At 33.8% G+C, this 17,406-nt stretch overlaps 1 protein-coding gene across 1 annotated transcript; it reads left to right on the top strand.

Annotated features, from left to right (window-relative positions):
• Nucleotides 1-142: 142 nt before the first annotated feature.
• Nucleotides 143-16,399, top strand: LOC126750139 (uncharacterized). Its single transcript, XM_050459649.1, has 2 exons — nucleotides 143-548; nucleotides 15,995-16,399. Exons 1-2 carry the CDS (start codon nucleotides 335-337, stop codon nucleotides 16,279-16,281), a joined length of 501 nt encoding a protein of 166 aa, XP_050315606.1. The 5' UTR covers nucleotides 143-334; the 3' UTR covers nucleotides 16,282-16,399.
• The last annotated feature ends 1,007 nt before the right edge of the window (nucleotides 16,400-17,406 follow it).

The raw sequence follows: 17,406 nt of genomic DNA, 5'->3' as shown, positions 1-17,406 counted from the left end.
ACAGAACAACGCCTGATTGTTCAGAGAATATAAAATTTGTATGTGTATTTATTAATTATTTATCTTTATTCTGTGATTTATTCATTATTTGTGTTTGTGCACACCAAATGTTTTCGAATGTGTTGGCAACGCCGTAGAGTTTATTCATGAGTCACTCACTACGACTAACTAAAGTAATTTTTCAAATTTCAAAGTCCAATAAATACCTACAGAATTTGTTACTCATCTCGTTTTATCAGTTTGTGCAAGTCATCATTAACTACTAATTGATTCTAGATAGACCTGCGGCATTTCCACGCAGCTATTTGTAGTGAGAACATTGTAGATTTGCAACATGACTAACCCCCAAGACCCAAAACAAGCAAAAAGCATCTACGACTTTACCGTGAAGGACATAAAAGGCAACGACGTGCCTCTCGAAAAGTATAAGAAACACGTTTGTCTTATTGTTAATGTAGCTTCCCAGTGTGGTCTTACAAAATCCAATTATGAACAGCTAAATGAGCTGTATGACATGTATGGAGAAAGCAAGGGACTTCGGATATTAGGTGAGGCTATTACAGTATATTTTCTAATTTAAAAGATCTTTATCATAATTTATAATTTTTAATGGTAAAAGTTTTCTAGATATTTGTCAAATCCTAATTAACATAAATAGAGGGGTGCTCTGGACAATGTTTGTATTAATAAACCCATAATCTAAGGCCATTCTCGACTTCTTATTAAAGTAACAGTATTTGCAAACCTTGCTCATTTACAAGAGATGTTAAACTTTCAAATGTTTATTCAGTTTTCAAATTTTGTCTTATGTTACAAAATACATAATATTGATTTCAGCAGAGGAAGATGATGGTAGAGTTTAATTTTTTTTTTACTTGAGTATTAGAGGGTGTTACTGTTGACATTAAGCTGATAGAACAGCATGCAAGCAATACATTTCTTAAAATTTCTGCAAAATTCTTTTCAATATTCCTGATTCAGCCTTACGGTCCTGGTAAAAGCAATTAACCAGTCATGGGAAACAGGAACATTTCCCTCTTGTCTAAAAACAGCCAAAGTCATTCCAATGCAGAAAGAAGGAGACATGGAGAATTCTTCTAATTTCTGGCCAATATCAGTTATTTATTTATTTATTTATTTATTTATTTACGGAATCTATTTACAAAAGTGTTACATAGCATACCCATACAAACATATTCAGATACAAAACCATCTATAAATCAAGGAGAGATGTAGATGAGTTAATTAATTAAAGCTCCTATGAAATAATATTCCTTAACTGCCCCTTAAAAGATGTAATCCTAGAGTCAAAAAAGCTTATTTGTCCTGACAGACCATTAGCACTTCGAGCCATTCATGTAATTGGCTCGTTAATACTATAATTGGTATGGTGGAATGGGACTGAAAATATTTCTGATTGTCTATTCAATCTGGAAGGCACCCTAAGTTTAAAAAGAGACAATAACTCGGGACAATCTATAGTAGCATTTAAAGCCTTATGCATAAAACATAAGTCGAGTAATGTTCTTCGTGACTCTAATATGGGTAAGTTCAGGTTATCCCTGACCCACTGATAGTAATACTCCTGTTTCCTGTAACCACATCTAAAAGCAGCCACACTTAAAAATTTTTCAATCTGCTCAATGTAGCAGTTATATGACGGGGACCACACAATTGAGCCTACTCCAAGATGGGCCTAACTAGAGAGCAATAAAGTAATGTAAAAGTAAACAAAGACAAATCAGTTGTAGACCGTTGGATAAAACCAAGCATTTTCATTGCCCTACCAGTCACCTGATTGATGTGACTTTTAAAAGACAACCTGGAGTCAATAAATATTCCTAAGTCAGAAACCTCTGTTTTGACACCAATTGCTACATTATTTATTTTATAAAGAAAAGCAATAGGGTTTCTTTGCTTAGAAAAAGTAATCTTATGGTACTTATTGATATTAAGGGCCATTCTATTCAAGTGGTACCAATCAAAGAACAAATTAAGTTTTTTTGCAGGAGCACAGCATCGGAAAGGGATGTGATAGGCCTAAATAGCTTTACATCATCAGCAAACATTAGCACACGACAATTTTCAAGTTTCCAAAGTAAATCAATCAAAAAGAGGCAAAACAAAACAGGGCCTGAGTGAGAGCCCTGTGGCACCCCAGATGGCACCATAATTTTAGAGGAACATGCACCTCCTAACAATCTGGGTTCTACCTCTGATGAATCCCGAGATCCACTGAAGAAGAGGCCCCACAATACCTAAAGCCCTAAGCTTCTGCAAGAGTACCCCATGGTTAACCCTATCAAAAGCCTTGGAAAAATCTGTATATATTGAGTCAACCTGAAGTCCCTTCTCCAAGCTGCGGTAGAGGTAGTTGACATACAGCACCAAATTAGCATCAGTAGATCTGCCTTTTATAAATCCAAATTGCTCAGGATTAAATAAAGATTTAAAACTCCAGGCAGTCAAGCAGCTTTGGCAACTCAGATTGGTTACACACAGCTTGATAATTGGAAATTTTATTTCTACTACCACATTTAAAAATGGGTTTCACTTCTATCCACCATGTCAAAAATCATAGAAAAACTGGTGAAAACTCATATGCTGTCTTTTATTAATGCAAATAACATCCTTAGTAAGTGTCAGTTCGGTTTTCGCGAGAATACCAATACAAATGATGCTGTATACCAACTTCTTCAGAACTTGTACTCTCATATCAATGGCGGGGAGTTTCGGCGGCTGTTTTTTTGTGATCTGTCAAAAGCTTTTGACTGTGTAAGTTATGACATTACGCTGCTGAAGCTCCACCGCTATGGTTTTAGAGGCTTTCCTCTATCATGGTTTTCTTCATTCCTGCGAGGTCGACGGCAACGGGTTTTGGTTGGGTCAAAATACTCAGAATATAGCTTTATTAGATGGGGAGTGCCTCAGGGCTCAGTCTTAGGCCCAGTTCTATTTTTGCTTTACATAAATGATCTGGCTGGTCTCTCTATTCGCGGTGTCTTCACTATATTTGCAGATGATTCCATAATATTTTGGCAGGCTCTGGACTCAGATTCTCTCCATAAGATCATGCTGGAGGATCTTAAGATGGTAAAAAGGTGGTGTGACTCTAATTTACTTACATTAAATCCAACAAAAACTAATTTGCTATGTTTTAAATGTAATCTTAAAGATGTTTCGATAGATGGTGATCCAATTCAGATTAACACTGACAGCAAATTTCTTGGAATTTTCATAGACAAAGATCTCAAATTTGACACACATATAAATCTTCTGGCCAAAAAGCTAACATCTGGTTGTTATGCTGTCAGGATCAGTGTACAGGAACTTGGTCCAAAAATTGGCAGGTCTGTTTATTGTTCCCTCTTTGAATCCCACCTTCGCTACAGTATCGCTTTCTGGGGCAGTGCAAGCAGTTACATTATTCAAATGTTGTTTGTTATTCAAAAACGGGCCATTCGATATATATGTGGGGCTAATCCCCGAGATTCATGTCGTTCTCTATTTCAGCAAAATAAAATACTAACTCTCCCATGTCTGTATATTCTTGAGACTGCTTGCATAATCTATAAGTACAGAGAAAGGTTCATGGTTAGGAGTGCTCGGTACCCAAGCAGGAATCAGATGATTTTGCACCTTCCTCGACCTACTTCAGCTTTAACAAAAAAATCAATTTTTTATGACAGTATTTCTATCTTTAATCATCTGCCTATCATTATTAAAAACTTAACTTCGCCTAGGATTTTCAAAAAACATTTAAAGAGATTGCTTGCTGCTAAGACCTATTACTCTTTTGAAGAATTTTTTAATGATATACTTTAAGTGACTGATTATATATATAAGATCAATGGTTAATTTTTTGTATGTATGTTCATATTTTATATCTGTGTCTTAAACATTTCTTTTTTAATTTTAAATTTTATACTTGTAGTTTGTAAGTTTGAATTTTTCTAGCTTTGTTAAAAACATTTTAATGTTATAACAATAAAGCAATATTTGACTTGACTTGACTCGAAATTACTATAAACTGAATTGAATTTTTTGTTATCTTCTGGTTGTTACATTGTGAGGTTTATTTGTGAGGAATTTGGGCTGGCAATGGCATCTATTTTTGAAGCAAATACAAGCAACTACTTCATTGAGTCACTGTCAGACCACATCAAACAGAAGCTTGCTTTAAGATACATACATTGGTAAACCAAAAGTTGTTAATGAAATATTCTAATAACACTAGCCTGTCTTTGTAAACTTGAAGTTGCCAGTATAATTTACAAAAATTACCACAATTTATTAATCATCAAATTTTTAAAAATTTTCATACATATTCTTAAATTGCCAAATCAAACCATATATATTACATAAAGTATTCAACATAACATTTCTTGTTTAAACATATTGGTCCAGGTGTCCAGTTATAATTAGTCAATAATTTTTATTTATGACAAACATTTACATTACTTCATATTATAAGGTTCATATTGCTTAAGAATTATGAATTTAACAAAATTATTTAAAACATGCACCTAGATAAATAAACATCTGTTCGTGCGTATAATACCTAAGACTATGAAAAATAAATTATATAAACAAAAACAAAGTAATAATACTTATAATAATAATAATGCCACTGGTGTAAACTAATAATTTGTAATAAATAGGATTACTAGCAGTATATAACAAGTCCAATTAACAAGTTCAATATCAAATTAATATTTTAATACATTTTTAAAAAGTAGTTGGAAATAAGAAAATAGTTTGTAATAGAAGCTATCTATACCTAACCAATTCACTTAAATATCCCAAAGTTATCTAAATTTAAGAATATATACTTCCTACACCCAAGGGTGTACCTAAGATTTCAGCTAGGGGAGGGCAGCTCATACCTGTTTCAAGAAGATGGTCAGTGAGGTATATTAAAATAAAAAATCATGAAAATTGACTTTTATTAATTAGTTTCATTGACACAAAATATTATAATCATCATATACAGGGTAACAATTTCAAGAGTAGCCATGGCTTATAATTTTTAAACCGTAAAAGATATAAAAAAATGCTTAAAACCGTTTCTATAGTAACAAGGGGGAACCAAAATGATGAATTTTTTAGGGATATACTATCATCCCCCTAACCCCCAGAGCCACCCCCTTAAAAATTTTAAATTGGAAGGGTAGTCGAGTAATACCTTGTTTGAAAGGTCTATTAATTCCCTATATTTTGCCGTCTTACTCATTAAAATCAATGCAACCATTTCCGAGATATGTATGTCCTTTTAAATGTTAGTCAATTCATTTTACTATCAGAATAAAAATATTTATTCTGATACTGAAATGAATTGTTAAAAGCCAAAACAAAACTCCAATAAATAGTACACTTATACTGAAATTATTGAATTGTCGGAATGGTATTTGGCGATGTAAAAAAAAGGAAAATTTTCGATGTCTGCCATTCTCGAAATATTTGTTGTTTTTTGTTTATTTAAATTTTGCCTTAAAATGTTCAATTTTTGGTTTGGTTAGTAATATCGTGGTTCTTTTTGTGATTTAAAGTTCTCTCACTGCTCTAGTTTTATTTTTACAATGGTTTATACGATCGCCGAAAGAGTTGAAATGATATTTATTTATGGTTCTCAAAATCGCTGTTTTCGTAGAAGTGCCACAATATTTAATGAGAGGCACCCAGATAAGCAGGTTGGGCATTATTACATCCAGAAGTTGGTAAGAAAATTTGAAGAAACTGGGTTTGTAGGTGATATAAAGAAAAATCAGCCAAGAATACTGGACGAAGCAACTCAGATTGAGGTTCTTGGGCATTTTGCTATGGATCCTGGTATGTCGACTCGTCAAGCAGCAGCTGCCACAGGAGTGTCTCGTGAATCAGTACGAAAGATATTAAAAATTAATAAATTCCATCCTTACAAGCTACAGATTGTTCAAGAACTTGGTGATGACGATCCAGACAGGCGGATCGAATTTTGTGAATTAATGACCCAAAAAATAATAAATGAGCCACGTTTTATAAAAAACATTTGTTTCAGTGACGAGTGCACTTTTTATTTAAACGGTAACGTTAATAAGCAAAACTGCCGTTACTGGAGTGATGAGAATCCCCATATTTTTAGGGAAGGGCACACCCAATATCCCCAAAAAATAAATGTGTGGGCCGGAATTCTAGGGAATAATATAATTGGGCCATTGTTTATTGATGATAATCTAAATGGAGAAATGTATGCTGAAATGTTAGAAACAACTGTTGAGCCTTTAGTAATAACGGAATTGGAAAACCAAAGGGATGAAAATGGAGATCTTGTTCTTGATGAAAATTTATTGCATTTTCAACAAGATGGGGCCCCACCACATTATGTATTGCCTGTTAGAGAGTGGCTAGATAATCATTATCCAGACCAATGGATTGGTAGAAGAGGACCTATTGAGTGGCCGCCAAGATCGCCAGATCTCACCCCTCTCGATTTTTTTCTTTGGGGTCACCTAAAATCGGTCGTTTTCAAAACGCAGCCTGCCACCATTAAGGAGCTAAAACAAAGAATTACACAAGAGTGCCGATTATTAACAACTGAAGTTTTTAGAAATGTTCGTCAAGAGTTTGAAAACAAATTGTACTTTTGCTTGCAAAATAATGGAAGCCACTTTGAGCATTTAATAAAATAATTAAAGTTCAATGCAGATTTTTATTGTTTTAAAAATAGAATAAACGCAATATTGCAGAGTGTTTTCCTAGTTCTTAACCATTTGTACTAATGTTCAAATGTTAAATATTTTATGACATTTTCAAAATATGTTAATTTTATAAGAAATTAAAAAACACTTAAATAACCTTTAATAAAATATTAAAATTGGCATAACTCTAAAATAAATGCATTGATTATTATAAGTAGGGTCGCATAATATATGGAATTAATAGACCTTTCAAACAAGGTATCACTCGACTACCCTTCCAACTTAAAATTTTTAAGGGGGTGGCTCTGGGGGTTAGGGGGATGATAGTATATCCCTAAAAAATTCATCATTTTGGTTCCCCCTTGTTACTATAGAAACGGTTTTAAGCATTTTTTTATATCTTTTACGGTTTAAGAATTATAAGCCATGGCTACTCTTGAAATTGTCACCCTGTATATGTATATTAATTTAACAGTAATCTTCTCGGATTTGCCGAAAATTTGTCTATGACAGTCTTTCAATAAACTCACAGCTTTCTTTTAAATAATTGCGATATATGCTCATCAGACATAAACCTGTAAACGTTTATTCACCCATGGTGCGCAGCGTACTGAAGGACCGTTCTACAGTCACTGTGGTGCATGGGATAGTGCTTAAAATAATCAATGCCTTTCTGACAGCAGGGTAAAAAATGTTGGCTTCATTGAACAGATCAACTACTTCTATGTCCCTTAACTGATCATCTGATAAAGCCTTCTTCACCCATAAATTATGACAAAGGTTCAGTTCTCCAGTGATGTCCAGGTTATAAAATTCTTTGAATGATTCTGCGTTCTTGTGTAAGTATGTAATGCTGGTTTTGGTCTTGGTTATATATAAGAAATGTAGCTTACTTAAAGCAAACGCCGAAGTATTTTCTTGGGAAAATCGAATATTCAATAATGACTGAATCAATGTATGTTATTATCAGGTAATGCCGCTAATATTCGTTATCATTATATAGTAATCCGCCATCAGACGATGGCGGATTACTTCTATGTCTTCGCTTGTGAGCAAAACTTGGAACCAAAATTTCTATATTCAAATCCATTGCAACAGCTGGCGAATTTTGAAGCATTTCATTACTTATTCTATCAGGAAACTCATGGTCATTTCTGAGAATGTCTTTGATACTTTTTTATGTGTTCCCCCACCTTGTCGATCGATTTAGCTTGCAGTGCGCTAACTACTGGTTCTAAAACTACTGAATATTTGGCTATTGTTTGTAGAGCAACAATTAACACTGGTTTTGTAATGGCTGAATGAGATTTCACAAGCTCTAAAGAATTTTGAAAAAACGTTCTGATTGATTTATATTTTTCGGACCATCTGATCTCACACAATCGTGATAGGTTTGCAGCGTAGTTTCGACGTGTAGTCGATTCTCTGAAAAATGTTATAACATCAGTGTATACAGTGTATAATTTGTGGCACTGCGTTCGCATGATTCACAAGGTCGAGTTTATGACTTGAACAATGAAAATATAAAGCACGAGGATATTTTTTTCTCAAAATGGATTGTACGCCACTCTCTTTCCCTGCCATTGTCAAACAGCCATCGAATCCAAACCTTACGCAATCTTTGGTTGGGAGGTTAGAACTAATCAGAAATTGTCAATTGTTTCGGCAATTGCTGAAGCATTTTGTGCTTTTAGTTCAATGAACCCTACAAATTCTTCTCTGATCTTCGTTTTGCTTTTGTCGTAGAATCGCACGCCTATTGACAGCTGTTCTTTGTCAGCTATGTCTGCTATTTCATCAGCTTAAACGGCATAAGCCATGGTCTTCTGAACCTCACTTATTATATTCTCCTTAATAACTTTGCCACATAAATTTATCAATTCGTTTTGTATTTTTGGCGATGTGTAAACTGCAATGCGAAGGCACTTTTCATTCCAAGAAACATTTTCAACATTTTCAAGAAAAATTTTTGCAGCATTTGTCGCTGTTAGGTGAAGGTTGGTCGTTGCATGCTTTTGGCAGTCTTCATGCTTATTTTTGAACTTTATTTACTGATTTATTACCTGAAATGATCCCAAAATTCCTCTCACAGTGCTGATGGGCGGAGGAAACAAAACACAATGTTTACCAAGATGACCTTTTAGTGGCTTGGAATATACTAGCCCCCTTCTTTTCCGTCGATAGCTGGGTAGCCAACCCAACATAACGACTCAGATCATGTTCTTGATAGCCATCGTCCACTATAATTTCAGGATCGACGTTGATGTCATAAGTTTGTTGGGACGTCGATGGAGAAGAATAGTCGGCAACAGATATATTTACAGGTTCTGCAGGAGAATGTGACGCTTGTCCAATGTTAGCATGCAATGATTTTGGCATTACATGAGTAAGTTTATCATGGTTGTTATTTTCATCGCTTCCGCTTCCACTGCAACTTTCCCGACCTTTTTCCTTTTTTCGCGTGTTGTGCCTAAAAAATGGATATACAAAATTACTCTTACGGTGTTTAGGCATAGGACGAAAATACCGAAAGTAAAGATCAAATTAATCACTATAAGAACATCACATTCAAATATCATTTACTTCGGACTTCTCACTCTCGGACTCATATTATAGGTTTTGTTTTGTTTTGACTCAATTCTTTCAAAGAATTTCCTGATATCCATTTGACAGCGTAATATTTCCAGTTTTCAATTGTTGCGCAGTAAACGTAAATTAAATGTCGTGTTGCCGCAACTAAACTATAAGACACTATGGCGCATGAAATATTCTCTCGTATTAAACTCCGAACTGAATTGCGTTGCTCTGCCTTACCATCCCGCTTATATATTCAAATATTCCTGCTCCTTAAATACGTTGAAAATACTCGACTCTTGACTCTATTTCCGTCTTTGTCTCATACTTGCTATCACTGCCTTTCCTTTCCAGCTAGAACGTTCTTCGTGGTATTACTATTTAATAGAAGATGTCACTATTGACCGTATAAATTGATGTTATTTCAGATTTCTCTTATTCTCTTTACTGGAAAAAATCCTTTCGTTCGTAACTAGATAGCGCTAGATGTTGTTTTCTCCCAATTATATTCGGCTTTAATCCTAGATGGCTCTGATTATCTCGTCGGGAGCGGAAACTACGAGATGCGACGGTTTCGCGGGATATTTAAATTATATTGTGTCGCTAACAGTATACCTCATCTCAGATGCCATTACCTTATCCCAGATCGTCAGAAACTTTATTTTTTGGAATTAGTTGACATTTGTCATATTTCAAATTTTCATCATATTTAAAAAAATTTGAAGTGAGGATTTTCTATTATTAAATTACGGTAATTTTTGTAAATTATACTGGCGACTTCAAGTATATAAAGATAGGCTAGTGTTAGAATATTTCATTAACTTACAGTTTTGCCTTACAGATGTAGATATCTTTAAGCAAGTTTGATAAACAGTGACTCAGTGAGGTAGTTGCTTGCAGATGCCATTGCCAATCCAAATTCCTCACAAGTCACAAATAAACCCCACAATAACCAGATAATAAAAAACTTCCATTTGCAGTCTACAGTAATTTTAAGAAATGTATTGCTTGTATGTTGTTCTATCAGCTTAATGTCAACAGTTGCACCCTCTAGTACTGAAGTAAAAAAATTGAAACTCTACCACCATCTTCCTCTGATGAAACCAATATTATGTATTTTTTATTATTTATTATTTTGAAAAATGCTTTTTTATGGGATAAAAATTAATATTTTAAAGTTTAACATCTCCTGTAAATGAAGTAGGCCATTCATTGGCATTTCAACAAGAGAAAGTGCTGGAGGGGTATATGGCTATAGAAAGCATTGATGGTGGAAAAGACATACCTGCTTATTTTTAGCTGCATTAGATGTCTAATTAGATAATAAATCTACCTAACATAAACACATTTGGCAAAATGTCTTATAGTGCCTTTCCTCTCGGCTCTTAAAGCATTACTTGTAAAAGCGTTGACTGAACTCTTCTTCACAAGTTCTGAAATCCTTGCATGTCGCCGTTTTGATTTAAGCACTTCTTAAGTAAAAAAAAATTGGTTGGCATACCAATTTAAGTCTGATTGAAAATATGAAGTCTTCTATTGCTGAATTGCAACAATAAAGTCAGTTTGATCCACACCGCATGAAACCTCTTATCAGTCTATAGAGATAAAAAATGTCCTTGTGTGGGCTTTGCAACACGTCGGCAGGATCCTCTCGCAGCAAGCCGCATCTCACCTGCGCAGGATCTTGTAAGAAACGATTCCATGCTGAATGCATGCGTATACCCAGTGATGCAGTAAATATTATTACAACGATTCCTGGACTGATTTGGCGTTGTCTTTCCTGTCGTAATCTACCTTTGGATGAAATTAAAAGTACCATTCGGGAATCTTTGCAGAACGACATTTCTTCTGTCAAAGAATCAATATTGCAGACCATAGATGAGAAACTCTCTGTTCTACAACCTACTGAGATCCAGCAACCTAGAGTTAGTTATGCAGATGCGTTGAGCGGTCAAAAAACAAGGCTTATTATAAAACCGAAGAATACGGCACAAGATAACAGTCACACTAAGGCTGACATCTTAAACCGTATCAAGCCAGCGGATGAAAGCATATCCTTCAACCATGTTAAACACATTGCAAATGGCGGTGTTCTTGTCACAGTTGAACCTAATAGCGCAGGAAAAATGAAGGATCTGGCCAATGAGAAACTTAGGGAAGACTACGAGATTCGAGAACTTCAGTCGACAATGCCGTTGATCCGAATAGTTGGTTTATCAGAAGATTACTCTAACGAAGCACTAGAATTTCATTTGCGGTCTCAAAATAAATTGTTGTTTAGTGGTGCATCTAGGATGAGTGTACTTAAGGTGTTCCTGCGGCTCGCATTCAGTCGAGTCTCGGCAGCATGATCGTTGCAATGACCTTCGCATCTGTTATCAAAACGTTAGAGGACTTCGCTCGAAAACAAAAGTACTTTACAATTCTCTTTTAACATGCAATTTTGACGTTATTGCTTTGGCCGAGACTTGGCTGAGTGATGGGATTTATAGCTCTAACTTTTTCCGAATGCGTACTCTGTCTACCGCTGCGATAGAAACTATGCAGAGATGTCCGAGAAGAGGGGCGGGGGGGTGGCATTAGCAGTAAAGCAGTCATTTTCGGTGGTAAAGTTAAACTTGGCGCTTTCTTATAACCTTAAAAATATTATTGAAATCATAGGTATAAAAATTATATTTGAGCACTCTTATGTATATGTTATTTTAATATACATACCACCCGGACTTAATGCTGATATATATGAAAATATTTTTGAATATTTATCTTCTTTAACCTATCTTTTCAACTCAAAAATAATTTTGCTAGGAGACTTTAATATACCTGAGTATATTAATTATTCGGAAAATTCATTATCATCCAACAGATTAAACCAGATTATTTATACTTTAAACTTTTTTGACTGGAATCAGGTAAATTTTATTAAAAATTCTCAAGGTAAATTATTGGATCTGGTCATTACATCAGAGCCTCAATTCTGTACTGTGGAGCGATGCTACGACTTCTTGGTTGACGAGGAAGCTATCCATCCTTCGTTATTTATAAGGTTCAATTATACCCCTGACAAAAGGTTTAATGACTGTAAAATAGATAATATTTTTTATAATTTTAAAAAATTGTTATATGACAGTTTTCTTAGAGTTGATTGGAGTGATTTGGAAGCGGTTAAAAATGTTAATACTGCTATGAACATTTTCTATCTGAAGATTTATTCTTGTCTTGATATGTATGTTCCGAAAACTGCAAAAAGAGCTCGTACCTACCCGCCCTGGTTTTCTTTTGAAATAGTAAGAGACATAAAAAAAAACATAAATTTTGGATAAAATTTAGACGCTTTCATTTTCAACAAGATTTAATAAATTTTCGAGAATTGCGTTCTAAAATAAAAAGAAATGTTGAGCTGTCATACAAACAATACTGTGCGAGACTTGAGAATGATTTAAACTCGCAGCCTAATAACTTTTGGAAGTTAATACGGAGTTCACAAAAAAATAACTCCCTGCCCCAAAATATGTTTGATCAACAAGGAACTTTGTTATCGGATCCGCAGAGTATTACTGATGCATTTGCAGCTTTCTTTCGGAGCTCATACACGACTTTTAATTCACCTCAAGCCTCTAACTCTAATAATATTCAGACACCGTACCCGGAGTGCATAACCATAACTAGATTTACTGAAAACGAGGTATTAAGTGCTTTAAAAACTATAAAACCCACACCGATAGTTGGACCTGACAAAATACCCGCATTTCTTTTATCAGACTGTAGACATGTTTTGGCAAAACCATTAACAATTCTTTTTAACTTGGCCCTTAAACAAGAATGTTTTCCTGATCTTTGGAAGTCGTCTAAAATTGTTCCCATACATAAAAAGAATGACAAAAACATGGTTGAAAATTACCGGCCTATCACAATAATAAATAACTTCTCCAAATGTTTTGAGCGCGCACTTCATTCTGCTTTATATCCTAAAGTGGGGAGTCTTATAAATACTCGACAACATGGATTCATGAAAGGTAGATCTACCGCTACAAACTTGATTTCTCTTACAGAATATATCACCGAATCAATAAATGCAAACTCTCAAGTCGATGTTATTTATACAGACTTTTCAAAAGCATTTGACCGACTAGACCACAACATTCTCATTAATAATTTCGACCTATATTATGGATTTTCTTCTTCTTTGTCAAATCTTTTACAGTCCTATCTTACCGAGCGACCACAACACGTGGAATGTTTTGGTCGTAGTTCGGTGCAGATAGTTGCCACTTCCGAAGTCCCACAGGGCTCAATTCTGGGACCACTTCTTTTCAACTCATTCATTAATACAATATCTGACCAACTTGATGTTAATAGCCTGCTGTACGCAGATGACATAAAACTATATATTAGAATTGACTTTATTTTGGATTGTGAGCAGCTACAAAATAATTTAAGTCTTTTGAATACATGGTGTAAAAATAATAATCTACCCCTTAATGCGGCTAAATGTAATGTTGTCTCATTTGGCTTAAAGAAAAACTTCATTACTTACAACTATACCATAGATGATGTTATTCTGCCTAGATCAACTGAATTTAGAGATTTAGGGGTGATCTTTGACAGCTCTTTCTCTTTTCAACCGCATATTTTAGATATTGTCAAGCGCAGTTATAGAATGTTGGGATATATCATCAGGAACTCGCAAAATTTTAATAATGTTCTTAGTTTAAAAATCCTGTACTTTTCTTATGTCAGATCAATATTGGAATATGCATCCCAAGTTTGGTCACCATATTATACAAATCATATTCATGAACTTGAAAATATTCAACGAAAATTTCTCAAATATCTTTGGTACAAGAGTGACAAGAGTGTACCCAGAAATTGGTTTCCCACATCAGCGTTTATTGGAAAGATTTTCGTTTGCTTTGCTGGAGGATCGGCGAAAATCCGCTGATTTGCAATTTTTATTTAAGTTGGTAAATAATATTATTGATTCACCAGATCTATTGCAGCAACTAAATTTTCATGTGCCTCGCATATCAGCAAGGAATACATCAACTTTTTACCTATCAAGACCTAGAACCAACATTTGTAAATTTTCTCCTCTGCGCAGAGCATGTAACATACATGACTCTGTTCTGGATCAGTGTGACATCTTTAATTGCAGTTTGTCGGAAATTAAAAGAGTACACTTTTCCTAGATGTTTTACTTTTAATTTACTTTGTCTATATTTCTTTTAATACCATTTGCTTGTAATTATTGATAATATTGTATTCTTTTTAATTTTCTTAAGATACCTATGTTTTGTAATTTATTGTTGTAATTTTCCCACTCATTAATTGGAATTTATTCTGTGGAGTGGTGTAAATAAATAAATAAATTTGGTGTTATTGTCTTGAAAAAGGTCTCACATCTAAACATCTTATTTAACTCTAAAATGTAATTTTACTTGCACATTGATAAATTGGGTAATAGATTTATTAGAGCGAAGCCAGTGTGCTGACTTTCAGAACCTTAAGATCCTCAATTCGTCATTTGATAACCCTAGTTTTTCATACACAGTGTGCATTAGTTATCTGCATTCCTAGGTACCAAAACAATATTGAAAGACTTCGAAAGATACTGAATACGTTTTGTAGTTTATTTGTTTAAAAATCATTCTTGTATTAAAAATAACACCATACCATCATTTAGATAAGATATCTACTCAGTATAAAATAATAGAAAAAAAGGAGGGAGTGGAGCCGACTATAGTACTCACTCCTGACATACTCATCATACAGCTCAAGTGCAGGATCTTAATAGGTTATAAGGCCTCAACAGAATTCAGGGAATCTCGCAGGGGTTGTTCCCTGGAAGTCTGAAAACATGGCCTATTAGTCACCTTCTGGAATTTTATTTTTATTTGTATAAAATTTAAGTTCTATAGATATTTTTGAATTGTTTCAATACACATTAAATGTGCTCTTTGTAAAGAACGAACTATTCAATATGTGATATGCATTTGGTTTATAACAGAATTGTAATTTTTTATTTTTCTGGTGATTAATAAAAGTCTTATTATTATTATTATTATTATTAATAGCTTTAAAACATTTTATGATATACTATTTGTTAAATAGTAATAGTAGTGTTAATACTAAACACCTAATACATGTTAATGTCCTGTTCTATTACAACTACACTATACTCACAATGTTTAGAAAATATTAGCATTTTAAGCATAAATAAAACTAAATAAATAGTTCAATAAAATATGTAAAGCACCTTTTAGTTTCTTAAATGAAGCTGAACTTTTATTAGCCATTCATATTACTTATTGTTTCCAACATTTAACAAGGTAATACTTATCGAATTCAACAAAAATATACACCACATAACAAAATTCAAAGCAACATGGAATACTACTAATATTGATAATAATGTAAATTCCTTTTCTGGATACATACTAGATAGTATTTTTTTTTTAAGTTTAATAATTGATGCTGCCTAGGTGCTGCTAAAATGGACGTTATTATACGAGATCGATGTTATATAGTACGTTTGTTTGAGTTTATACTGATGATCTTCTAAAAAAAAAATACAATGTAAAAACAAAAATGTGATATTTTCTTCGAAGATTTTTTTTGTTTTAACACAAAAAAGAACTTAAAAAAATAGAAATAAAAATAATTATTAGTTTCTAAATATATGAAAAAGATTGATTTTAAGAGCTGCGTCTTTGCCATGTTGAATAAAACAATACAATTTTCTACAGCTTTCCCTTGTAACCAGTTTGGCCACCAAGAGCCAGGCAACAACGATGAAATTTGTGAGTTTGTCTCGAAGAAGAATGTCAAATTTGACCTCTTTGACAAGGTCAATGTGAACGGATCAGATACTCATCCCCTATGGAGCTACTTGAAATACAAGCAAGGAGGCGCCTTGGGCAATTTCATCAAATGGAACTTTACCAAGTTTGTAGTGGACAAGGAGGGACAGGTGGTTGAAAGGCATGGCCCCACAACCAACCCTAAAGACATCAAGTTGGATAAGTATTTTTAAGAAATATTTATTAATTGTTTATGTTTGATTATGATTATTAATGTATATTAGTGCATTTATCGTGCTGTTAATTTTATGTATTAAACTTTTTTTTAATATAATTATGGGATGATTTGAAGCCAACTATACAAATAATTTCCTATTACTAAACCTCCTATTATTAATAAGTTATTTAACAGTTTCTACTATAATGTTAATTAAAAGTATTTACAATTTAACAAAGACTCAGAAATTCGAAAAATCAATTAATTAAGTCAAATCAAAATAAGCTTTATTGTTATGAACAAATATTTGTTGTTAACAAAGCAACTTAAAATTAAGAAAAAAGAAACAAAATAAAAAAAGGTCAAAAAGAGAAATGTATACATAAAAAGGAGGAAAATCAAAATCTATATATACATACAAAAACATACACTGTAGACTCCACAAAACATTAAGCAAACTCTTCAAGGTTATAGTAGGCCTTTTCTGTCACATACTTCTTATGTCTAAAGCATTTGAGTGTTGCAAGGTCTCTAATGTTGCATTGCAGGTGATTGAATATCTTTATACCTTGTAGCGTTTTATTTTTCTATTCCTTATGTTCACTAACGCTCCATTGACATTTCAATAATTACATTAATAATTTCAGTCAACTTCTTTTATTCATATTTCTGTAAATTCACACTGTCAATGACGCATTACTACTGTAACGCATCACTCTCTGGTTTAATTATCCATGCTATCTGTTGACGGTTCGTCAGTTCTCTGATTGGTCATAATTAATATTTTCTCTGATTGGCTGATATTGACAGCTCAGGCGACAGGTGGGGTCGTTATCGAATTAGTCGGTACCTGCGTCCATTTTTCGACGACTTGCACAGTAAACAGCTTCTCTCTTCTCAGAGAAGCTGTTTACTGTGACGACTTGTTCCCGTGTTGCAGGAAAGAGCGCACGTAAAAGGCCAGTTTTTTATTTCCGAAGTTTGTGAAGCAGGAAGTGGCCAATATGGTTTATAATTTATGGTCCTTAATCTTGCTCCTTTAGGGAACCGTTTATTTCATAATTCTGGTGCAGGATGCCTAAGATTTGGATGGATCGATAATGAAACTTAGCAAGGTGAGTGTGTCACATTTTTAACGCCA

Source organism: Anthonomus grandis, chromosome 2 (genome assembly GCF_022605725.1).
Source record: "Anthonomus grandis grandis chromosome 2, icAntGran1.3, whole genome shotgun sequence".
NCBI classification, from domain to species: Eukaryota; Metazoa; Arthropoda; class Insecta; order Coleoptera; family Curculionidae; genus Anthonomus; species Anthonomus grandis.
Note: the sequence above shows the minus strand (reverse complement) of the source record. Positions and strands in the feature narration are given on the sequence as shown.